Source organism: Mustelus asterias, chromosome 12, assembly GCF_964213995.1.
Source record: "Mustelus asterias chromosome 12, sMusAst1.hap1.1, whole genome shotgun sequence".
Taxonomy (NCBI): domain Eukaryota; kingdom Metazoa; phylum Chordata; class Chondrichthyes; order Carcharhiniformes; family Triakidae; genus Mustelus; species Mustelus asterias.
This window is the reverse complement of record NC_135812.1, coordinates 78,562,270-78,588,349: the sequence shown is the minus strand read 5'-3', so window position 1 is coordinate 78,588,349 and position 26,080 is coordinate 78,562,270. Positions and strand designations below refer to the sequence as shown.

Genomic DNA, 26,080 nt, shown 5'->3' with positions numbered 1-26,080 from the left:
CGGGTACGCTGAGGGAGAATTTAGCATGGCCAATGCACCTAACCAGCATGTCTTTGGACTGTGGGAGGAAACCCATGCAGACACGGGGAGAACGTGCAAACTCCGCACAGACAGTGACCCAAGCCGGGAATCGAACCCGGGTCCCTGGCGCTGTGAGGCAGCAGTGCTAACCACTGTGCCACCGTGCTGCCCATCCATCGTGCCATCCACACTTGTAAAGCCAACTTGTGCATAAATGTTCTGAAAGCAAGATTCTGTCACCGTTGTTATTTTATTGATATTTTTACATACACGGAATTCGAGATATAAAACAATATGAAGGAAGACGACTGTTCTCTGTGGCAAATTAACAGTTAAATGGTTTTCAACAATGATGCAATGTATTCGGCCTGTTGGCATGGTCGACATGTTTGAAAAGATTTACGTTATGCAGGTTTGTTTAATATAGGAAAACTTGAATCAGCTAAATAGAGCATCAAATATTAAATACTAAACATCCGTCAATTATTCTTATAGATTCTTTCAGCAAATCTACTGTGGCACACACAATGCGTGAGGTCATTAGTGGCATTTATTACAGGAGCTGTAGCTGCCCTGAAAGCTTTGGGTTAGAACTGTGTCTCTTTAAAGTAGAGACAACTTGATATCATTTCCAGTGAATAAACATCTGAAAGGTGACCATACTTAGTGTGAAAGAACAAACACCTAATACCTGCGGATTCTGATCAAAGACTTAATGGTCAAACAGAAGTCCAATCTGTGACACTAAAGATAATGACCAGTTAGTTCACAGTTTCAATACTTAGCCAGTTAACACTTTCAATAAACTGGTGAATATCGATATCACAACAGGGTTGGCCGTCATGTTTTTCAGATAAATCGTAATTGCATAAAGATATTCAATAACACACTTTAACACTATGACTCGGGACTACAATATAAATAGTAATTAAGCAGAACCCATTATTGAAACACAGATAAGAGTCTGTGGCAATGGAGCCAAGTTGCTTTCCAATACTGTAGTGTTACCTCTATGTATGATTTTCAATCTAACTTAAAAATTGCCTTTTTGTGTGTACAACTGATTTACTGTGTTGGTTTTAATTGGTTTATTTCTAGGGCCAAGATATTTCTGTTCTTCATGGCACCCAACTGATCTAAGGTAGAGAAGGGTCTTCAATGGCATGGGCAGGGTCACAGCTGAATGAGACTGTGATGGCATATCGAGTGCCCCACTCGACTTTTTCCACATAATGAAGATTTTCCGAGCCCGATGTGAAGAACGAAACACGACCTGGGGGCATAAAAAAAAGCAACAATTAACTCTGATGAAGTTCTCAGACGTTTGTTTACATTGAAATCCTGCTATAAAAGTTCAAACATCAGTGTATTATCCAGAATACGTTTAAATTGTCAGATTTTGCAAAATACTACTGGATCACGTCAGCTTGAACTATTTAATAATAGGTGAAAATATGTTTAATTGTTCATTTATTTCCTAAGGCACACATTCAAAGGAGGCTGGAAACTGAAAATCTCTTAAGAAGCTGCCATTCTTTATCATGGAAGCCCAAAGAACCTGCATCGACAACAGTCCCACCCAGGCCTATGTATTTTCCCTGCTAATCCCCCTGGCACTAAGGGGCAATTTAGCATGGTCAATCCACCTAACCTGCAAATCTTTGGAGTGTGGGAGGAAACAGGAGCACCCGGAGGACACCCAAGCAGACACTGGGACAACGTGCAAACTCCACACAGACAGTCATCCAAGGCTGGAATTGAACCCGGGTCCATGGCGCTGTGAGGCAGCAGTGCTAACCACTGTGCCACCCATATAAACCCTTTTAGAATATGATTAAGTTCATGTTAACCAAACTCCAATGTGTCCATTCAAGTAAACCCGTTGGTTTATAGCAGCCATGCACCTATAATGATGCAGAAGGTTTCTCATTGTTGTAACTGGCCACGCATACAGAAAGTGGCATTTGCACTGATAATGATTATAGAGCAGAAGGATAATGCACAGACAATTTGCCCCTCCATCATCTTTGGAGGAAGATGAGTATTGATCATCAGTGGTTTGATCACAATAAATTTTAATACAGATTTAAAATGCAGTGAAAAATCACCCAAAAATATAACAACGTAGCTCCTTAACAAGGAACTTTTGTACTGCCTATAGATATTCTGGTTATTGCAGAATATCAACCCAGCATCTGAGAATGGTGAACTTAGGACACCTCAGTCCCCAATGGTAGAATATTAACATTAGTTCAGTGGCAGCACTTAGTCAGAAGGCTTAGGCTCCAAACCAAACTCCAGATTCTTAAGAACATAATCCCAGTTGACATTTCAGTACTGAAATGCTGCTGCACCGACGATAAGATGGTTAACCCTCTCCACAACCCCACCTACTGCTCTCTGGTGGCCAATGTAAAAGATCCCATGGCACTAGGTAAAGAAACGGAGAGTTGTCCAAGTAACCTGGCCAATATCTACCCCTTTACAAACATCACGAAAAAAACAAAATATCTGGCCACGATTCCCATTGCTGGTTATGGAACTATGCTACACGCAAATTGGCTTCCACATTTCTCTCCTTTAATGCAGCAATTATACTTCAAATGGACTTCACTGACCGCAGATCGTTGTGAAAGATCCCTTCCCTTTCCAATGCACAGTTCAGTCTAGTAACTGTAAAGTTATTGTCAGTTGAAAGTCACTGTGGTTTTATGGAAGTGACCTGTGCATTTTTAGTTAAATTGTAGGAATAATTATCCGGAGACTAACGTAGGAAATTATGTCTTTTGTTTCTAGCTCCAGAGTATCATCAAGTGGTTGAAAACATTTAAAAACTTCCATTCTGCATCTCACATCAGCCGCTTTGTAGTGGAGCATTCACACATACCCAAATACACTGATGGTCTTCCTCACCAAAATAATTATGCTAATTTTACCATTAGAACATTTCTGTTTCCTTTAGGAATTTGTTGCTAAATGTTTACAGATGATGCTTTCTGACTAATAATTTTATAGATGACAGAAGATTAGGCCAATAAAAGAGATGCGGCCAGTGCTGGAATTTATAACAATAATCTCACTGCCGACATGAACAGCTAACAAAAAACTGGCAGTACGAATACTGTTTACTTTAACTAACCAGAGGGAAAAGGTAATCCTAAAATTTCCACGAGCTCATATTTAACATAATCATACAAATTCTCAAGTTAGATCTGGTCTGCAATGCTGAGATAAAGTGGGAAATATATTCAGAAAGCCTGACTAAATTTTAATTAAAAGTTGACACCTTGACAGTTAAAATCTGAATTAATATTAATGAGAATCGAGTTCAAATCTCCAGAACTCTGCTGTGCATTTTTTAGTTGGCAGAACGATCCTGACTTTTGAAAATGGCAAGAATTTAGACTGAATGCAGAATTTTCTCAAAGCACAATACTAAATACTAAACAAAGTTATTTACTGATCAGCAAACTTTAATTGTAAAAGTAATTGATATCCATAGCATAAAACTTCATATCAATATTAATGTGCACCATGTCTCAAACAGTTGAGACATCATGAGGTACCTTGATGAAAAATGTTTATTCGATCTTTTTTTCTTTAACAGTGAAACCGCTAAACAGGGATAGTGAATTGCTCAAATGGATCTTCTATTAATACCTGTTAGTTAAGAAATAGAAATAGAAACCCTACAGTACAGAAAGAGGCCATTCGGCCCATCGAGTCTGCACCGACCACAATCCCACCCAGGCCCTACTCCCATATCCCTACATATTTACCCAACTAATCCCTCTAACCTACGCATCTCAGGACACTAAGGGCAATTTTTAGCATGGCCAATCAACCTAACCCGCACATCTTTGGACTGTGGGAGGAAACCGGAGCACCCGGAGGAAACCCACGCAGACACGAGGAGAACGTGCAAACTCCACACAGACAGTGACCCAAGCCGGGAATCGAACCCAGGTCCCTGGAGCTGTGAAGCTCCTTGTTTGAAACCTTGTTTGAAATACATGGCAGTCTAAATAATCTAAGCTTTTTGACAATAAAGTCACCAAAGGCAGTTTTGAGAAGGAAAGGCATGACGATCTATTTTGACAGCACTTCCTGGATGGACATTTGAGAAGGAAAGCCCGAAGAAGATCAGCTGATCCAATGGGTCAGTCCTGAGCTGTCATGGTCTGCCTATCATCATCCCTACTGAACCCCCCATCAACCAGTTTCAGATGCCAGATCTATGTGCTTTATTCTTCAGACATATTGCTGGTGATACACTGCATGTGGCGTTTTCAGAATAAAATACATTCCACAGTACATACAGTCTGTTTACTTAGTTGAACGTGCAAAATTTTTTATTTTTAAACTGCTATGTTTCTCACTCATTTCTCCAGCATTAAACTCTGACATGACCTGGGAAGGCACGGCTATTGTATTGATTTAACGTTGAATGGAAATGGCGGAGTTTCTTCTGGGGAACTGTTTAGTGCATTGCCCTGAAATAATTTCAAGTAAACAGATGTGGGTATTTCTGATGATGAATCTTAAATGTGCTTTGGGTTACTTTTCTGCTTATGATGACCATGGAGCCAGAATATAATTTTAAATTATTATTTTCAACCAAGTAGGTGTTGTAAAAATCCTCATGCAATTTATGCACAAATTGTCCACTTTGTTTATCACTTATATGTACTTACAGAAAGCTGACCTGATATTAGAAGACTAATTGTCACAAGTGTACACAGCAGAGCAGTTAATTGTGCACTGTCTGACATGCTCTTTTAGTCTAATCCAAGTTCATTCACAAGGCAGTTCCCTATCCCTTTCAGAAATATTTATCCCACACAAGATTTCCCCTGGCTAAGGCCAAAATCATTCCAAGCCCATCCATGAAATGTAGTCAATGCAATCAAATTAATAGAACGTTTTGTGAGGAAATTAAAAAGTGAATACTTCAAGTGTCCTCCACATCATCACTCTCGCCCCCAGAGGAAATGCATGCAAATTGTTCCCTGCTAATAACTAACAGGTGCACAACAATGACACAGACAGATTTTTCCACCTTTCAACTAAGTCAATAATTCAGATACTCATTGAACCATAGAATTGCACAGTGCAGAAGAGGCTCTTCAGCCCATCGAGTCTTCACCGGTACGTGAGAAACACCTGAACTCCCACCTAATCCCATTTACCAGCAATTGGCACATAACCTTAAATGTTATGACGTGCCAGGTGCTCATCCAGGTACTTTTTAGAGGATGTGAGGCAACTTGTCTCTATCACACTCCCAGACAGCGTATTCCAGATCGTCACCACCTTCTGGGTAAAATTGTTTTTCCTCAGATCCCCCTGAACAATCCTGCCCCTCACCTTGAACCTATGTACCCTTGTGACTAACTCGTCATCTAAGGGAAACTGCTGCTCTCTATGCACTCTGTCCATGCTCCTCATAATCTTGTACATTTTTATTTACAATCGCACCAAGGCCCTATCCCCCTAACCCCACATATTTACCCTGCTAATCCCACTGACACTAAAGGCCAATTTATCATGGCCAATCAATCTAACCTGTGCACCTTTGGACTGTGGGAAGAAACCAGAGCAAACATCCTGAGCTGTCATGGTCTGCCCATCATCATCCCCTATTGAACCTTCCCATCAACCACAGACAGTGACCCGAGGCACCCAAGGGAATTAAACTTGGGTCCCTGGCACTGTGAGGCAGCAGTGCTAACTACTATGCCATCTTTCGTATTGGATGGTAAGTTATTGTCTAAGGCTGCACACGATCACTCCTAATGCAAATTACACAAAATCCTTAATGTCTAGTTGCAGCCTCGCATTTCCCAACCTTTCTTGAATATTTGATAAGATTTCTACTTTCTTGGAAAGGATTAGAATAAAGGTCACCTTGTCATCAAGGGCTTTGACTGGATGTAAACAGAAAACCTTCATCACGCCACACCAGAACTCACATTTTCTTTATTAAGATTAATTCCTGGGTTCCTAACGCCTGTCCCCCCCAAAAAAAATGCTTACCTCATTTGGGGAGGAAATTGGAATACAATTGAAATACAATTCCTGCCAAGAAGAATGGAAATGAAGAGAAGGCAAAGAATCTCTTAAAGGATAAAGCATTCCATATATTTGATTTCTTGCTCATGGTAGAATATGTGACGCGTAAGAAAGCTAGACAAATGATAACACCAAACGTTTATATGAAAATCAGTTAATTTGAGAGAATTTAAGGAGATAGAGTCCAAATTAAAATGCAAAACATCAAAGGTAATAATCTTTGGATTGTTAGCTGAGCCTCGTGCCAATTGCGCAAGGGCCAACAGATTAAAGGGTTAAACATGTGCCTCGAAGAGTGGTGTGGGAAGAAGGGGGTTTGATTCATGGGACAGTGGCATCAGTTCTTGGAAGAGTGACCTATTCTGCTGAGATGGGCCCCACCTGAACCAGGCAGGTACCAATGTTCTTGCCAACTGTATAACTAGGGCGATTGGCAAGACTTTGCACTAACTGTGTATGGGGGTGGGGGGGTGGAAGAGTATTGGTTCCAATGAAGGGAGAATTAGAAATCCATACGAACAATACAGTGATGTGGGTAAAGACAGGTAGAATGAGACAGGGAGGGACAATGTGTTGAACAAAATTTGTACATCTGCAATAAGATCACTGCGGAGAATAAAAGCAAAAGAATGAAATTAAAGGTTCTTTATCTGAAAGCACAAAGCACCTGCAATTAAATAAATGAATTACTGGCACAAATATAAGCAAATGATTTAAATCTACTCACCATTACAGAGACTTAGTTACAAGGTAACCCAAAGTTAGGAAATACATATTCCAGGGTACACAAGGCAGACAGAATGTCAAAGGAGGAGGGATAGCCCTGATAAGAAAGGATGACATAGAGACATTAGTGAGAAATGATCTGACCACAGAAGACCATGAAGTTGAATCAGAATGGATGGAAACTAGGAATGGCAAGGGCCAGAAAGCACTGGTGGGAATGCTTTACAGACCCCCGAGCGTTAGTTATATCATTGGGCGGAGCATTAAACAAGAAATTATTGCAGCTTGTAACAAAGGAAATGTAATAATTGGGGTGGGGGACTTTAATCTTCATAGATTAGACTGGGACAATCAAATTGGCAAGAGTGGTGTAGTGGATGGAATTTTAAAAATGTTTTTCTGACAGCTTCTTGGAGCAATACATGGTAGCGCTGACTCGTGATAAAACTATTTTAGATTTAGCATTGTATAATGAGGCAGAGTTAATCAGCAATGTCGTAATAAAAAATCCACTGGGAAATAGCGATCATAATACCATTCGATTCCATGTTAAGCTTGAAAGTGACATATTCCGATCACAAACCAGAATCTTAATCAAAACCAATTATATAGATATGAGGGGAGAACTGGCTAAAGTTAATTGGGTAAATAGACTAAAAGGCATGGAGGTGAATAAACAGTGGGAAACATTTAAAGAAACAATTAAAACAAAACAAAAATACATTCCACTGAAAACAAAAACTCACCAAGAAAGACTCATCTGTGGCTCACCAAGGAAGTTCAGGATAGCATTAGATTTTTAAAAAGTGTTATAATGTTACAAAAAAATACAGTTGCGAGTCTGAGCATTGGGAGTGTTTTCAAAACCAACAAAGGGCCATCAAAAGGTTGATAAAAAAGGGGAAAATGAGAGTAGACTAGCCCAGGAGATAAAAACAGGTTGCAAGAGCTTTTATAAGCTTTCATGGCGAGATGATTTGAATACAAGGATAGGGATATTTTGCTGCAATAGTATAGGGTGTTGGTGAGGCCACACCTGGTGTATTGTGTGCAGTTTTGGTTTCCTTATCTGAGGAAGGATGTCCCTGCTATAGAAAGAGTACAGCGAAGGTTTACCAGGCTGATTCCTGGGATGGCATGTCTGTCATGTGAGGAGAGACTAAGTCAATTGGGATTATATTCACTGGAGTTTAGAAGAGTGAGAGGGGATCTCATAGAAACTTTTAAAATTCTAACAGAGTTAGACAGGGTAGATTCAGAAAGAATGTTCTCAACGGTGGGGGAGTCCAGAACTAGGGGTCATAGTTTAAGGATAAGGGGTAAACCTTTTAGGACTGAGGTGAGGAGAAATTTCTTCACCCAGAGGGTGTTGCATGTGTGGAATTCACTCCCACAGAATGTGTTGAGGCCAAAATGTTGTCTGATTTCAAGAAGAAATTAGATATAGCTCTTGGGGCGAAAGGGATCAAGGATATGGGGGGAAGGGGGATCAGGATATTGAATTCGATGATCAGTCATGATCAAAATGAATGGCAGAGCAGGCTCGAAGGGCCTACTCCTGCATTTAGTTTCTATGTATAAGTATATGAAAAGGAAGCGAGTAGCTAAAGTAAACATTGTTCCCTTAGAAACAGAGGCAAGAGAAATTATCATGGAGAATGAGGAAATGGCAGAGACATTGAACAAATGTATTGCGCAGACTTTTCCTAATAAATGGCAGAGTGTCAGGTTCTCACTGAAGGCCAATGTGTTTCTCTCCAGAAACACAGCCAGCTTTCCGCTCCAGATCTTCTGACACTTTGTCAAAAAAGTAGGGAGGGGTGTGTTTTGCACCATCATTCTTGAGAGGGGGGTTTGCTAAAAGATACCAGCAAAACCAGCTCCACAGAGATCAGGGCACACTTTTTAAAGAGCATCCAAATCTCAAATTAAAGTTATAGGCCCCCCTTGCCCTTTAATGGACATCGAGACCCCCGGGAGACATGGGGAACACCCCCAACCATCTACCACAGAGGGCAATCTCCCCCCCCCCCCCCCCCGCATCGGCCACACACACACACACACACACACATACACCTTGTAGGGATCAGGGTGACCCAACAACCCCATCTTCACTGGCATGGGCATTAGAGCCCGCTTCCCTCCCCCACTGCAGCACAGGCACAACCCCATCCCCATTGCCGTGCCCCCAACATAATGGTGAGAGACATTTTTGAAAGAAACTGAAATCTTCTTTCTTATTAATCTACTTCAGTCATTTCAAACTTTATTCAATGATCTCAAGTTCCCAAATATAATCTCCATCAGCATCATAATGTGATAGCATAATATGTAGTTAAAATCCTGAACATGTGTTTATTTACTTCCATGACTCTCAGCTGCCCTTGGGCAACTAGGAATGGGCAATGAATGCTGGCCAGCCAGCGATGCCCATGTCCCACAAATGAATAAAATCAACGTAGACGTGAGAAGATAGATTTCAATCGCTCATAGGAGTTCCTCATAAATCCTTCACTGCCACCTAGTGTTACGATATAATTAAGTTTGCTAATTGATCTTGGTTTTCTGAGCAAAAGCTCATAGGATAATTTAAATAGGAGACACCATTAATTTATGTAAAATAATGTAAATATATATATGAATGACAACAATGTATCATTGTGGATAGTAATACTTGTCACAGAAGTACAAGCGTTGGACTGGGGTAAACACAGTAAGGAGTCTAACAACACCAGGTTAAAGTCCAACAGGTTTATTTGGTAGCAAACGCCACTAGCTTTCGGAGCGCTGCTCCTTCGTCCGATGGAGTGGAAATCTGCCCTGTTTGAGAGCAGATTTCCACTCCATCTGACGAAGGAGCAGTGCTTCGAAAGCTCGTGGCGTTTGCTACCAAATAAACCTGTTGGACTTTAACCTGGCGTTGTTAGACTCCTTACTACAGAAATACAACAACAGGATTCTAAATAGACCATCATTCTCTGTTCAGTTTGGTACACAATCAGAGCTCAAAAGTAGTCATTTGGTTCACCAGATTTGCGGTGGATCTTTCCAGGAGCAATCTACATTTGGTCCTACTGCACCCCCCGCTCTTTTCCTATATCACTGTAATGCGTTCATAGAATCCCTACAGTGCAAAAGGAGGCCATTGGCCCAAACAGTCTGTGCCAACTCTCCAACAACAATCCCAACCAGGTCCTATCCCTGTAACCCCACACATTTACCCCCCAATCCCCCTAACCTAAACATTTTGGGACACTAAGGGGCAATTAAGCATGGCTAATCCACCTAACCTGCACATGCTTGGACTGTGGGAGGAAACCGGAGCACCCGGATCAAACCCATGCAGACATGGGGAGAAGGTGCAAACTCCACTCAGTCACCCAAGGCCGGAATTGAACCCGGATCCCTGGCGCTGTGAGACAACAGTGCTAACCGTGCCACATTCTTATTTAACTACTTATTCATTTTCCTTACAAAGGGTGATTATTTTTAAAATAGTGAATTTAGAAAGATAATGTTTCTTTCCGCATGTTTCCAAAGGCATCCATTGTATTGTACATTTTGGCAATGTGGCATCATGATTATTCTGTTCAACTGGATTGCCAAAGAGAATAATGTAATTTTGCACACAGCTTCTAAACAACAACTTTTAGCTTTGATTGCAGTCTGCATTTGCAATACGTGGAACTGTTTTGAACAGAGCATTATTTAAATTAGAGAACATATAAACCAACACTTAGAATTTGAAACATTTTAATCGCCTCCTTGGGCAACCAGGTGTAGAAATGGAACATGGGATTTGATGACTCTACAGAATCTGCTCTGCCCTGCAAAAGAGAGAAAGGAGCAGGTCTATGAGGCACCCCCACACACACACATGGGGCAGCATTTTTTTTAAACAAATGTTTCTGGAGGCTTGTGGGGTTCAAGTCTTTATGTAAAAGGCACTTTTCACAGCTGTTACAATTGTGATTCTTGGCCGCACTACCATCAAATTGCTTGCCCCAGTCCTCAGTTCGCAATAGGTGCTCCATGATCATTTTCTATTCTGTCAGTTTATCGCTGCTGGAACATCTGTGCTGATCCAAAAAGTGCTTTACAATTGAAAAGGGTCAAACACTAGGAGATTGAGGTGGAATTACCATATCTAATAGCACTCCAGCAGCCAAACAAGTCCATTTCAAATTAAACCTTAAGTAGTGTCTTTTCATAGCCACAGTTAGTACAATATTATTTTTAAAAAACAATAAATAAAAAGATGTACAGGTTAGGCAGATTGGCCATGCTAAATTGCCCCTTTATGTTAAGGGGATTAGCAGGGTAAATACGAGGGGTTACGGGGATAGGGCCTGGGTGGGATTGTAGTTGGTGCAGGCTCAATGGGACAAATGGTCTCCTTCTACATTGTAGGGATTCTATTCTATGTTAATGATGTGTTGGAGAGTTAGTTAAAGGCACTTCAAAAAAGAAAGCAATAGTTTACTGTCAAAATGGCCATCAAACCACTATAATTGAACAGATGAGGTCCAGTTACAACATTTCAATGTCAAATAAGTTTCTTTTCTTATACAAAATTATTCATAAGCAGTCTTAGCTTGGATTTCAAGAATGGAAGAAAGACAGGTGCAGCTTTAATACGGAGCAAAATGCAAACAATTCAGTACAAATTTCAAATTTTTCCAGTTATTCAGGATTATGTGCATTGCCCACGCTCTGTGAAGATTGAAAGTTGGGAAATGATGCTCATGGTGGCTGTCCCACTCCAATATGGTTAGAATTAATTCATTGCATCCACACGCCATTCTATTTGGATGAAGTGTAAATATCGAGGTTGTGTTGGCTTTGTGACTTTGCAGACAAGTAAACAGATTTGCAAGTTCACCAAGATGGTGATTCGCTACTAATAAAGAAAAGTGGTGGAGCAAGAATGCTTCCAGTCAATGCAATCCCAAAGAGGAAACAATGCTGGCTTCCAATGAGCATCCAATTCTGAAATCATTACAGCTGAGGGGATCTGAGAGGTATAGAATATGGGTGGAATTCTCCCATTTTCAGACCAAATCCTGTGGCCGGGGTGGGAAGATGCAGTGTTTTCCGCTGCGGAGGCTGATGGGAAAACATGTCAAATGTTCCATTAATAATGCACCTGGGGTTTCACGCCGTATTTAGTGGCAGGGCAGGCCTGGATGGCGCATAATCTGTCCAGGCACCATTTAGCGTGCTAAATGGGATAGACTTCGAACCAATCTAACTCAAGACTAGGCATCCATGAGGTGCTGTGGGCCATTAATAGCAGCGGAACTGTACTCCAGCACAATCTGCAACCTCATGGCCTGCGCATCCCCCATTCAACCAGTACCATCAAGCCAGGAGATAAACCTGGTTCAATGGAGAGTGCAGGCGCACATGCCAGGAGCAGCACCAGGCATACCTAAAAATGAGGTGTCAACTTGGTGAAGCTACCAAACAGGACTACTTGCATGCCAAACGGCAAAAACAGCAAGTGATAGACACAGCTCTGCAGTCCTTCCACATCCAGTCATCAATGGTGGTGGACAATTAAATAACTCACTGGAGGAGGAGGCTCCACAAATATCCACATCCTCAATGATGGAGGAGCCCAGCACATCAGTGCAAAAGATAAGGCTGAAGTATTCGCAGCAATCTTCAGCCAGAAACGCCGAGTGGATGATCCATCTCGGCCTCCTCCAGTGATCCCCAGCATCTCAGATGCCAGTCTCCAGCCTATTCGATTCATTCCCCGTGATATCGAGAAATGGTTGGAGGCACTGGATACTGCAAGGGCAATGGGCCCTGATAATATTCCGGCAATAGTACTGAACACTAGTGCTCCAGAACTTGCCACTCCCCTAGCCAAGTTCTTCCAGTATAGTTAAAACACTGGCATCTACTCGACAATGTGGAAAATTGCCCAGGTATGTCCGAGTGTGGCATCAAGGAGCCCCAGCAAAACTGGAATCAATATATCTGGCACTTAGGAAGATAGTTGTGGTTGAGGAGGGTCAGTCATCTCAGTTCCAGGACATCTCTGCAGGAGTCCCTCAGGGTAGTGTCCTTGGTCCAATAATCTTCAGCTGCTTCATCAATGACCTTCCCTCCGTCATAAGGTCAGAAGTGGGGATGTTCACCGATGATTGCACAATGTTCAGCGCCATTCGCGACTCCTCAAGTACTGAAGCAGTCCATGTTCAAATGCAACAAGATCTGGACAATATCCAGGCTTGGGTGACAAGTGGTAAGTAACATTCGCACCACACAAATGCCAGGCAATGACCATCACCAATAAGAGACACTCTTGCCACTGCCCCATGACATTCAATGGCATTACCATCATTGAATCCCCCACTGTCAACATCCTGGGGTTACCATTGACCAGAAACTCAACTGGACTCATCACATAAACACAGTGGCTACAAGAGCAGGTCAGAGGCTAGGAATACTGCGGCGAGTAACTCACCTCCTGACTCCCCAGAGCCTATCCACCATCTACAAGGCACAAGTCAGGAGTGTGAAGGAATGCTCCCCACTTGCCTGGATGGGGGCAGCTCCAAAAACACTCAAGAAGCTTGACACAATACATGTCAAAGCAGCCCGCTTGATTGGCACCACATCTACAAACTATCAATCCCTCCACCACCGACACTCAGTAGCAGCAGTGTGTACTATCTACAAGATACGCTGCAGCAATTCACCAAAGATCCTTAGACAGCATCTTCCAAACCCACGAACACTTCCATCTAGAAGGACAAGGGCAGCAGATGCATGGGAACACCACCATCTGCAAGTTCCCCTCCAAGCCACTCACCATCCTGACTTGGAAATATATCGCCGTTCCTTCCCAGTCGCTGGGTCAAAATCTTGGAATTCCCTCCCTAATGGCATTGTGGGTCAACACACAGAACATGGACAGTTGAAGAAGGCAGCTCACTACCATCTTCTCAAGGGCAACTAGGTATGGGCAATAAATGCTGGCCAGCCAGCGACACCCATGTCCCACTAACAAATTTTTAAAAACCGGATTTGGTTCAGCGAAATCTCATTTTGAGATCTCTCCAACCTCCCAGTCGGTAACATGGTTTCCATGAATTTGAATATATTTGAATATAATGAAATGGCTTTATCCCGTAGCGTCCGCCCACGATGTATCCTCCACACACCCCACTCCACCCACGTCCCCCCCACCCTCAAAGTGATGTCATACCAGTTTGAGGTTAGAATCATTACTAGTTTTCAAAAGCAAAAACCAATCATGATGATCACGCTGGGGGAAAGGGGAGTGAGGCACAGAGGTCCTGGGGCTTGAAGGACAGACTGAGCATTGCCCCTTTGCATCCTGGCAGTGCCAAGGGGGCTCTGGTAGCAGGGTAACCCTCCTCTGTTGGGAGGGGGTTGCCCTTATGTGTGGTGTGGGGAGAGAAGGAAAAGCCCTGATGACAGCATGGGCCGGGGGGAGGGGGAAGGGGGGGGGGGCGGTGGGCGTGGAGATGAGAGGGAAAAGCCCTGATGATAATGTTGCGGGGGGGGGAAGAGGTGAGAGGGGGGAGGTCCGATGACAGCATTAGCCTCCTGAGGCCGTCCTCGTGTGTGCGGAACTTGGCTATCAGTTTCTGCTCAGCGACTCTGCGCTGTCGTGTGTCGCGAAGGTTGCCTTGGAGAACGCTTACCCGAATATCAGAGGCCGAATGCCCGTGACCGCTGAAGTGCTCCCCAACAGGAAGAGAACAGTCTTGCCTGTCCAAGGCGGCCTTCGCGACACACGACGGCGCAGAGTCGCTGAGCAGAAACTGATAGCCAAGTTCCGCACACACAAGGACGGCCTCAACCGGGATATTGGGTTCATGTCCCACTATTTGTAACCCCCACAGAGTTTCACTGGCTGTCTTGTCTGGAGACAATACACATCTTTTTAGCCTGTCTTGATGCTCTCTCCACTCACGTTGTTTTGTTTCTTAAAGACTTGATTAGTTGTAAGTATTCGCATTCCAACCATTATTCATGTAAATTGAGTTTGTGTCTTTATATGCTCTGTTTGTGAACAGAATTCCCACTCACCTGAAGAAGGGGCTTGGAGCTCCGAAAGCTTGTGTGGCTTTTGCTACCAAATAAACCTGTTGGACTTTAACCTGGTGGTGTTAAACTTCTTACTATGTTTTGTAGGCATTCATCCATTATTTGTTATTTTTCTTTTCCGCTCCAGTTGTTTCATGCCCCCAATTCTTCCCCCCCCCCCCTCCACAACCCCCACCCTCAAAGATAAAAGCACACAGAAGGATGGGGTCTTTCAATACTAAAAAACAGTTCATAGAATCATAAAGAAGGCATCAGAAGGAGGCCATTTGGCCCATCGAGTCTGCACCGACCACAATCCCACCCAGTCCCTATCCGCACAACCCCATGTATTTACCCTAGCTAGTCCCCCTGACACTAAGGGGCAATTTAGCATGACACAATTCACCTTGCCCGTACATCTTTGGACTGTGGGAGGAAACCGGTGCACCCGGAGGAAACCCATGCAGACACGGGGAGAATGTGCAAACTCCACAGTGACAGTGACCCAAGCCGGGAATCAAACTCGGGTCCCTGGCGCTGTGAGGCAGCAGTGCTAACCACTGTGCCGCCCCCTCTTCACTGCGCCATTTTGGAACAGAAGAAAACTCTCCTTAATGCTTTTTCATTTAAAGTTTTAAAATTGATCTCGCTGGTGGCTTAAAAAAAATGCATGGCATTCTTGTCTCTAAATCAGGAATTAGGGCATGAACCTTCACTCCAAGATGTGAGGATATAATCTTAGCTGAAATACCAGTGGAGAGAATGCAGCACTCTTGCTGTCCTTTGGCTGAACGTTAATACACAGTGTCAGTCTTCCTGTTGCGGTGGTTCAGATGGGTGTTAAATGTCCCAAGAATCTCTTTTAAAAAAAAGAGCAGGGAATTCTCCTGGTATTCTGGCTGACATTTCCCTCAACCAGTTGCTGCCAAACACAAATTAACTGACTATCCACTTCAGTGATGTTTCGTGGATTGTTTTCATTTCAAAATAATTAACTGCATGTGAAGCACTTTGAAATATCTAAGGGACACAATAACTCACTCAACAAATGCCAGTCTTTATTTCTTAAAAGGAACCTGTAAACCACGGATCATGCGGGAATGAGAGGCAGAGCAGGGAGAATGAGAAGATAATGAGAGTTGGCATGGATGAAAGATGGAGAATGGAAAATTGGGGGAGAAAGTGACTGGGCGGCGACGTAAGGGTCGGTGGGGAGAGATAGGGAGACAGGGAGAGAGACAGAAAGAGACAGAGACAGAAAGAGACAGAGACAGAGACAGAGAGAGACAGAGACAGAGAGACAGAGACAGAGAGAAAGAGAGAGAGAGACAGAGAGAGAGAGAAACAAAGAGACAGAGAGAGAGACAGTGAAAGAGACAGAGAGAGAGAGACAGATAGAGAGAGAGACAGATAGAGAGAGAGACAGAGAGAGAGACAGAGAGAGACAGAGAGAGAGAGAGAGACAGAGAGACAGAGAGACAGAGAGAGACAGAGAGAGAGAGAGACAGCGAGAAAGAGACAGCGAGAAAGAGACAGCGAGAAAGAGACAGCGAGAAAGAGACAGCGAGAAAGAGACAGCGAAAAAGAGACAGCGAGAGGCAGCGAGAGACAGCGAGAGAGAGTGAGAGACAGAGAGAGAGAGGCAGAGAGACAAACAGAGACAGACAGACAGACAGAGAGAGAGACAGACAGACAGAGACAGAGAGAGAGACACAGACAGAGAGACACACAGACAGAGAAAGAGAGAGAGAGAGACAGAGACACAGACAGAGAGACACACAGACAGAGAAAGAGAGAGAGAGACACAGAGAGAGAGACAGAGAGAGACAAGAGAGAGACAGAGACAGAGAGAGACAGAGAAAGACAAAGAGCAAAGATCTTTTCAAGTCCATGAAAGTAAAAGTAAATGGTGTTTTTAAATCAGCATTGTTACTGAGTTCTCTTTACCTTTTAAAATTACATTCTAATCTGTTATACAAAACAAGAAATCAATCTTTCCTCACTTATCCCTGTTCCAGGTTCCAAGTTAGATTAATTCTGCAGTCTTAATCTAGTTGACAGTAATGGATATGGTAGCATAGTGATGATATTGCTGGACTAGCAGCCTGGATTAATGATCTGGAAACACGAGTTCAAATCACCACTACAGGAGCTGGGGAAATTCAATTAATTAAATAACATCTGGAATAAAAAGCTAGTATCAGTAATGACCATGAAACTACCAGCTCATTGTAAAAACCCATCGAGTTTATTAATGCCTCTTCGGAAAGGATATCCATCCACCTCACCCAGTCTGGCCAACATGTAAAAAAAACCCTTCCCCATTAAATGGTCTCCATCATCACTTAATGAACGCAAAGGCATTTCTTCTAAACAGTAAACTATAGTTCAAATCTATTTGGGGAAGTGAGGGAATACTGAATTACAATAAGTTGTGACCATTTATTACCAGAAATACTTTGATGATAACCAAGACTAAAATGTAATTTCACAGATGTTAAACAATACAAGCCACAAGTTCAACAGAATTACAAGTTCAACAAATAAAGTGCAATTTTTCCATTCCCATCTGGTAAAAATCAGGAAATTCCCAAAGGAATGAAAGCAACATACTTCAAAGTTTTGTGTTGATTTAATATGTATATATTAATTTGTTCATGCGATGTGGGCGTCACTGGCTGGGCCAGCATTTATTGCCCATCCCTGTGGGCATTTACAAATGAACCACATTGCTGTGGATCTGGAGTCACATGCAGACCAGATCAGGTTGGTAGATTGCCATCCCTAAAGGACATTAGTGAACTTGATGGATTTTTTTTACAACAAAGGTTTGATGACAATGGTCATCATTAGACTTTTAATTTGAGATTTTCATTGAATTCAAATTTAACCATCTGCCATGGTGGGATTCAAACTTGAGTCCCCAGAGCTTTATCCTGGCTCTGTGGCTTACTAGTCCAGTGACAATACCATTACGCCACTGCTACCCTGGCGCAACATCACCAAGTAGTTTGAAGATACAAAGAAATCTCAAGCTACACAAGTCTGCTCCATAAAATGTCACTTCTTCCTTCCCACAGAATCATAGGATCCCTACAGTGCAGAAGAAGGCCATTCGGCCCATCGAGTCTGCACCAACAACAGTCCCACCAGACCCTATCCCCGTAACCTCCACTTATTCATCCTGCTAATCCCTCTAAGCTACGCAGCCCGGGACACTAAGGGGAAATTTAGCATGGCCAATCAACCTAACTCACACATCTTTGGACTTTGGGAGGAAACCAGAGCACCCAGGGGAAACCCACGCAGACACGAGGAGAATGTGCAAACTCCACACAGACAGTGACCCAAGCCAGGAATCGAATCCAGGTCCCTGGAGCTGTGAGGCAGCAGTGCTAACCACTGGTCCACCATGCCGCCCCATCCAAAAGCAAATGTGATGACCGGGGACAGATAGGACACCACTGGTCCACACAGTTCACACCAGCTCTCTGCTGCCTCCCGGAGGACGATTTCAGCTTCCAGCTCCTTGCTGTAGATTACAAAACTGCAGCACTAATGTATTTACTTCATGGAATATGGATCTCATGGACATAGCTCCTTTATCATCCAATTCAATTAAATCTGCCTTTGTAACATTCATATATTTGAAACTTTGTTCGATATCATTTTTTCCGCAAGTTGAAATAATGGCACAGGTTTCTGCTGAGTTGGGCCAATGAAGGAGCACCTGTAAAGGGGGTGGTGGGACCCGATTCCCGTCCCAATTCCCATTTCTGGCCACTTTTGCTGGCACTTGAAAAGGGTGCGAGTAGCCAGCCCTTGTCAGCCCCACTGTGGGGATGGACAGTTGAGACCCCCGTGCGATTTTTGAGGAGTCTAGCCCCTTCCATAACCACATGCGGCTCACGGCACCTCAGAGGACTCATGAACCATGGGGTGCACCCAGTGCCAAGTGGAGAACCAAAGGAAAAGAACAGCCACCTGCTCGATCAATTCTTTGATTGACCGGTCATTTGCTTTGAAATACAAAACAAAAAAATCTGTTTATTCAGTTTCAATAGTCAAACGTTATATAAGTAAGATGTGTTTTTACTGCAGGGCTGGATCATAGGCCTCTGTCCACAAAGTTAAGTTGACCATTACATTGATCAGCATTTTGTAAGTGCTAAGATACATTTGAATACTTTATCCATTTGGAAAAGTTCTATAATGCATTCAAAACTGAAGAAATCAGTGCTTGGAAACTGTAGTGTCATGACCTGAAGTGATTTAACTGCAGCACATTTGGCTACATGCAAATAAGAGGGTTGTTAATTTCAATATATCAATTACACAATTATCATGGAATCATACAGTGCAGAAGGTGGCCATTCGGCCCATTGAATCTGCACCGACTCTCTGAAAGAGCATCTGGCCCAGGTTCTATCCCCGTAACTTCACATATTTACCCTGATAATTCCCCTCGCCTACATTTCTGCTGGCCAAACCTACACATCATTATCATGATATTAACATTGGTTTTGGAGTTTAATGCTGGCTCCTTGGGGTTCCAGGCCATCCTGGAACTCACCAGTGGAAGTAAGTTGAAGACACAGTGAAAATTCAGGGGATTGAAATCATGATAGGATATATGCCAGTACACTGCTCTTTTCTTGCCTCGTTGTGTGAAAGGCTTTGTTCAAAGTGCATGTGCTGAGAGATGGCACACTTTCCAGGCGTAAGTTATTATGGTGCTTCGGAAGTCTGCTGTGCACCTTGGAGCTCTCATCCATCCTATCAACAGAGCTGTCACTCAGGACTTCAGATAAATGACCATCAGTCACACAGCATCAGCATCAACAGCTTCACTAGCTACAGTCCGCTGCTCACAGCTGCCACTGTCCAAGAGACGAAAACAGCAGAGAGATACATTTCATTGGAGGCCATATCCGGCACAGAGGATTTACAGAAGATAAATGTCCTCAATGTGGAGGCTCATGGCGTTGGTTCAGGTGGTGGCAGACGTTTGCAGTCTTCTCAATAATGACCCGTGAGTGCCAACTGGACTGGGTGTCCATGATTTGTCAGCAACTGTCAAAAGTAACCACTGCCCTCAACTTTTTTGCCTCCTGACCTTTCCAGAACTCATCCAGAGACATTTTCAGATTCTCACTGTCAACAGCACCCAACTGTGTAAGACAGGTGACCGACGGTTTCTTTACTGGGCTGTCAACTTGTTCAGCTTTCCATTTGACGACCTCAGCGGGCAGTTGAGTTTGCGGTAAAGGTGGATTTTTCCAATCGCTCTGCAAGCACGAAGAGTCTGGCTGGAATATCTCACATTCTCTGCTGCGGTCAGTAAGTATTCTGTTCATTGACACCCCCAACCCCCACCATTCCTACACCCCAGATAAAGCCTAACAGAACTCGGAGTGAAACGCACCCTCCCATGCAGCCTCTCCACCATCCACTCGTGTTCACCGCTGATGTTTCAGTGACCATGTGAAATTTCACTAAGAGTCTTACCGGCTGGTACATCTGCATGAGTCCTGTGATGCTGCATGTTGAGAGAGAATTACCTTTTCTGAGGAGTCCTCATCCTCATTGTTGAGCAGCTGGACAACCTCTTGTGGGACATGTGAAGGTCTCGTAGGAGATGAAACGCTACCAGTTGATACTGTTCTATTTTCTATGTTTCTATTCATAGTTTGAGGATAAGTGGTAAACCTTATAGGACTGAGATGAGGAGAAATTCCTTCACCCAGAGAGTGGTGAATCTGGAATTCACTACCGCAGAAAGTAGTTGAGGCCAAAACAATGTGATTTCAGGAAGAAATTAGATATAGCTCTTGGGGTAAAGGGATCAAGGGATATGGGGGAAGGAGAAATCAGGATATTGGTTTTAATGATCAGCCATGATCAAAATGAATGGTGGAGCAGGCTCGAAGGGCTGAATGGCCTACTTCTGCTTCTATCTTCTATTTTCTATGTTTATTGTGAGTCAGAATGCTTGATGTTATCATTCTGCACATGATCAAACTGGACTCACTGCTGTCATCAAGTCAACATGACTGAATGCTGCACGTTGCGGCTACCTGATATTTAATTCTGTCACTCGGTAATTCTGATCACCAGACACACCGAGATTCCACTGCTTCCTCCTCTGCACTTGTTAACTATGAGGACAGTGAAGGGGACATTCTGGTTCTCTGTCTCTCCTTTGTGTTCTGTGCTCTCTGCTGGAAGGAGGAAAAGGAGAGATCAATGAGTGAGAGTTTTGGTATGTGGTCAATGGATGGACAGACAACAGCGAGAGGGGATGGGTGTGCCTGAAGCATAAATTACTGTGACGTTGATGTGCTGGTATAGGCTTGAGAATGATGTGGAGATGCCGGCGTTGGACTGGGGTGAACACAGTAAGAGTTTTAACAACACCAGGTTAAAGTCCAACAGGTTTATTTGGTAGCAAGTATGCATCACAGGAGATAGGTCTCTATAATTCTAGCCAAATCCAGACTGCCTCAAACTATATCAGGTATTATGTTTCAACGTTTGGGATTTCTTTGGAAGTTGTTGCCACCAATTAGTCAAGTGTAGGTGTAGCAAAGAACATAAGCAGTCGTTTAACTCTGGTGTTATAACCAGCAGTTCTGAACATTGGCTGAGAAGGCAGAGTTAGTGGGGTTGGGGTGATATGCACATCAGGATATAAATTAATGTAGCACCTGCTTTGAAGTAGTAATACAAACATGAAATGTTAATACTGTGCCTGGAATTTTCCCATCCCGCCCACCACAGGAATTGTAGCGGGCCGGGGGTGGAGCGTGCAAAGGTCCGTTGACCTTGGGCAAGATTTTCCGGTTTTGGGGCGAGCGCGGCTGGAAAATCTTTCTCCACAGATGCTGCCAGAACTGATGGTTTTTTCCAGCATCTTCTGTTTTTATTTCATCTTTCCTGCGCTGCCTGGGTCATTGAAATACTTCGATAAAAGTAATATACTGCCGATGCTGGAATCCAGGGAGGTGTCACTGAACAAAGTCACAGCTTGAACAAAGGGCCATCCAGACACGAAATGTTGGCTCTATTCTCTCACTGATGTGGAGATGCCGGCGTTGGACTGGGGTAAGCACAGTGAGAAGTCTCACAACACCAGGTTAAAGTCCAACAGATTTATTTGGCAGCACAAGTTTTCAGAGTCTCGCTCCTTAACTGTCCTGGCTGGAGACAATACACATCCCTTTAACCTGTGCTCATCCCTCTCTCCACTCACATTGTCTGTACCTTTAAGACTTGATTACCTGTAAAGACTCGCATTCCAACCATTATCTTGTAAATTGAGTTTGTGTCTGTATATGCCCTGTTTGTGAACACAACTCCTCACTCACGTGAAGAAGGAACGAGACTCCTAAAGCTTGTGCTACCAAATAAACCTGTTGGACTTTAACCTGATGCTGTGAGACTTCTTTCTATTCTCTCCCCACAGATGCCGTCAGACCTGCTGAGATTTTCCAGCATTTTGTGTCATTGAAACACTTCCTCCATTATATCCGTGAGTGTGGCACAAAGTTCCTGCTGCTGATCTCTTGTGTCAACTCCAACAACGTTTCCTCGGGATCCCCACCTGGCTTCTTCCTCCCATCGCGAAGGAAAGGTGTATCCACCCGGGTCTCATAGGCCCTGGGAGGTGTCACTGGATCAAGTCACACCTTTGACTGTTTTGACTCCATTCTCCCACTTCCCTCTCATTGGCTCCCCCAACTCCAAATCCCTTTAAATTGCATGTGTGGAGTAGAACTTTAGGCGCTGGAGTTGAAATGGCGCTGTGTGGGTTGTCATCATGCCTGCAATTGCCAATCAGTCAAGAAACCCAGAGGCCTTCCGGTAACACAGTGGTTGGGTTAAAAGGCCACCAATACACGCACTGTAATGACGCCCGCTTTCCCAGACTAGAGGTCCCACCATCATCCCAGCAAGTGGCCAAATCAAAATCCAGCCCAGAGGCTCAGAAAGGAGAAAAAAAATCCAAACCAAAAGAATCTTAGGGCAAAATAACCCCATGAAAATGGAAAGAAATAGAAAATAACAAAAAGAAACGGGAGAAATATAAAATAAGACTAAGACGAGAATAGAGGGAAAACAAGAGAAATGAAAACAGAATTGTTAAAAACTGGCAACTGCAAAGTAAACTGAGCACAGAAACCCAGGGAAGATAAATTAAAATGGCAAAAGGTGTGGGCTGCAAACTGCTACCGTAGTTCATTGTTTCATTACGAGCTTAGAACTGAGGTTTCCAAACTGATCGAATATAGGACAACAGAAAATCTGGGTTGAGTTAAAATGCAATAACTTGCCCCGGGTTGAAGAAATGTTGTAAATCGTGACAATAAACCTTGAAAAAAAACGGCCATCATCTCAACTCAGAAAGATGCACTGGAGCCTCGGAATCCACCACACAGATCGAAAATCTCCATAAAACCAGGGGACTTAAGCAAACAGAATCCACAAACGGTTTATGTTTCGTTGTTTTGTGGAGCGAGAACAGATCAGATTCTCACAATACAGCAGTGATTTCATAAGCAGTAACATCACACCATTTGATCAAACAAGCAGTGACAATTATTTATTTTACCGACTATAATACCAGGGATTTCAAAGCTTTTAAACATTATCAAACAGTGGGTCGCACATGGTTTTGCATGGACATAAAGTTAAGTGGCTCACTGTTTCCAAATTCTCCCTCTCGTCTTTCTTTCCCTCCTACCCACTCTTCCTCGAAGCTCTGCTCTGAATGGGTTGAATATACCAGTGTCACTGTTTACACCACTGTAGTTGCTTCTTCCAGACTCCAGTCCCATTACAATGGCCCTACCACCCTGCAATGCATAATCCAGCTCCCCGATCTCTTAGAACGGTTGTACCTTCACCCTCACTCTGATAGTGTGTAATAACTTCCTGGACTCTAAACTTCTTTCAGCCACTCCCCATCATGTTCTCAATTCCTCCTTTCCCCTCTCTGCTGCATCAAAACACCTTTCTCCAGGTGCATTGCAATCTTCCATCAGCAATGCTCGATTTATCCTGTGCCCTCTCACTCTGCTTGACCTGAGCACTTCACTTTGTCCAGTGCTGTCAAACCCAGGCTGAACCGTTGTGGTACCATAAAACTCCAAGGCCCACTGTTCTGGCAAAGCCCAGGACCATCCTCAACCTGCAATGCTGTGAAAGTCTGTGACTCTTTCAAATTGTAGCTAGCCACCCAATGCTGGCCCCACTTCATCAGTACTGCCAGGTATCTAACTTCTGTTAGCTCAATTTTCAAGCCAGCTTGTTTATTCTCAGCTTTGAAATGCTGTTAGGAAATAGAGGTAGTTTAAATAATTTTTAGTTGTATTGTGTGTATTAGAAACAAGGTTTAAGTCTAAGCTGAATTTGTGTTTCTGCATCTGTGTGCTAAGGGTTAGAACTTCAATTAGCTTCATGTTATCCAAAGGTGCCTGCATGCCTATAATTTAGTTTCACTTTAAAGTTTGCCTGCATTCTAATTCATGGTTTATGGTGCAAAATCAATGATAGGCTTTTAAAAAAAAAAACTATGTTATTGTTTAGCAACCAGAGGTTCACACTGCAGAGCAGAAACAGTTGCTTTCAGTTTTGTACCAGGTCACCCAGAAGCAAGGCACCTTTCACAGAAACTGCCAGGCAGGACAAGAAACAAAGAGGCTGAAAGCAAATCCCAGAAGCGAAAGAAGAGTCAGAAACAAGGGAACGAAAAGAGGAGTCCCAGGAAGACTGAAGTAAAAAGAGCAGGGAACCAGAATCTGAACAAGCTACTTCTCACTGAGGTTAAAGGAGCAGAGAGGAGCTCCCTGTGAAAGACAGAGTTGCAAGGTGCAGATCTGGAGACTTCGGCTAGCGAGAAGCCAGACATCCAAAGTAATCCTAAGGTTGGTGACTTGTGAAGCAGCAGTGTTCTGTTGGCATGACTGGGTACCCAAGAGATTACGTGGAAGCTTGAGTGCACGTTGTAATCCAGGGCAGAGGAATACCAAAAGGGGAGGCTGAAACCCTGGATGTGGATCCTCGATGAAGGCACTTCGAGAAAGACTTGAGTGGGAGAAGATTTCAAAGTGTGTCATTTGAGAGTGGAGTTTGGAAACCCTTGTGTGGAAGCCAGAGTTCCAGTGACATCATTTGGCTCACAGTGTGATCAGCATCTGGAGGTATTTGATCAGAAATCCACAGAATCTGTTTTGGGTGGCATCTGTCGCTTAGTTTACGGGTGTGGTGTGTCTGACTACAATTTTCCTATTGGTTTATATGGACTGTGTACTTACTGAGAATATCAGAGTATAAGATTTTGTAACTTGCTTTATCCTTATAAATCTCCATGTATCTATAAAGGTGGGGTGAAAGGGTAGTGTGCTATCATTAATATTTTCTCGTTGAGTAAATGTTTTACTCTTTTGTTAAAAGTTAATCGGCAGTCCTGTGACTCTGTCCATCCACGTCTCCAAACAAAAAATAAAAGTTACAATCTAATGAGCCAGAGTTCCACTCTGGGATCTGACTGTCCAATATTATCAGCTGGGAAGGCAACAATGTCACTGGGTAAAACTGAATTATATAAGGAAAGCATAGATAAAATGATGACACATTTACAGTTTACACAGAATCATGCATCAAGTCATGTAACTTATTCCCAAAGTATAAATGGTTCATGAAAACTGGTGTCTGGCCCCTCTAAGGGGCAAGCTTCTGAAAGGGTCACATGACCCAGGCTGACCAATCAGAAACCGAGTTGGGGATTCACTTCAACATGTCTGGGGCTTGTCCCAGCAGTTAGATCCTGGAGGCGTGACTGAAAGCATCAAATCTACATTGATCTGGATATAGTTGTTACTGTTAATAAATGTTCTTTGTTCAATAATAACTGGTGGAGCCAAGTTATTACAAAAAACCATTTAATAAAAATGGAATTTGCCGTGTGTGGAGCAAAGGGTTAAAATCCGAAGCATACATACATGATATAATAATGATATCAGATCACATGCCAGAGAAAAACGAGATCTGGAAGGGGCAGAAGCTCCAACCTCACGTGGAGATCCACATTTATTAAAGACTAGCTGTAAATAAATAGTAATGGTTTAAAGAAATGGCGAGCTGGAGCAACATACTTTGGGAAAATAAACAATGCTGAAAAAGCCCAGCC

The 26,080-nt window shown here is 43.2% G+C and overlaps 1 protein-coding gene across 2 annotated transcripts in view; it reads right to left on the bottom strand.

The window, feature by feature from the left end:
• Nucleotides 1–252: 252 nt before the first annotated feature.
• Nucleotides 253–26,080, bottom strand: part of ogfod3 (2-oxoglutarate and iron dependent oxygenase domain containing 3) — a 160,526-nt gene continuing 134,698 nt past the window's right edge. Inside the window, exons 9-10 of one of the 2 annotated variants that reach the window (XR_013499159.1) lie at nt 6,821–6,916; nt 253–1,294 (exon numbers count right to left, since the gene is read on the bottom strand). Coding sequence is in view for 1 of the 2 variants with exons in the window: in XM_078225483.1 (XP_078081609.1) it covers nt 1,158–1,294 (137 nt within the window). In the remaining variant the exon portion in view is untranslated. The remainder of the gene's footprint in view (nt 1,295–6,820; nt 6,917–26,080) is intronic. The other variant, XM_078225483.1, reaches the window with a different exon arrangement.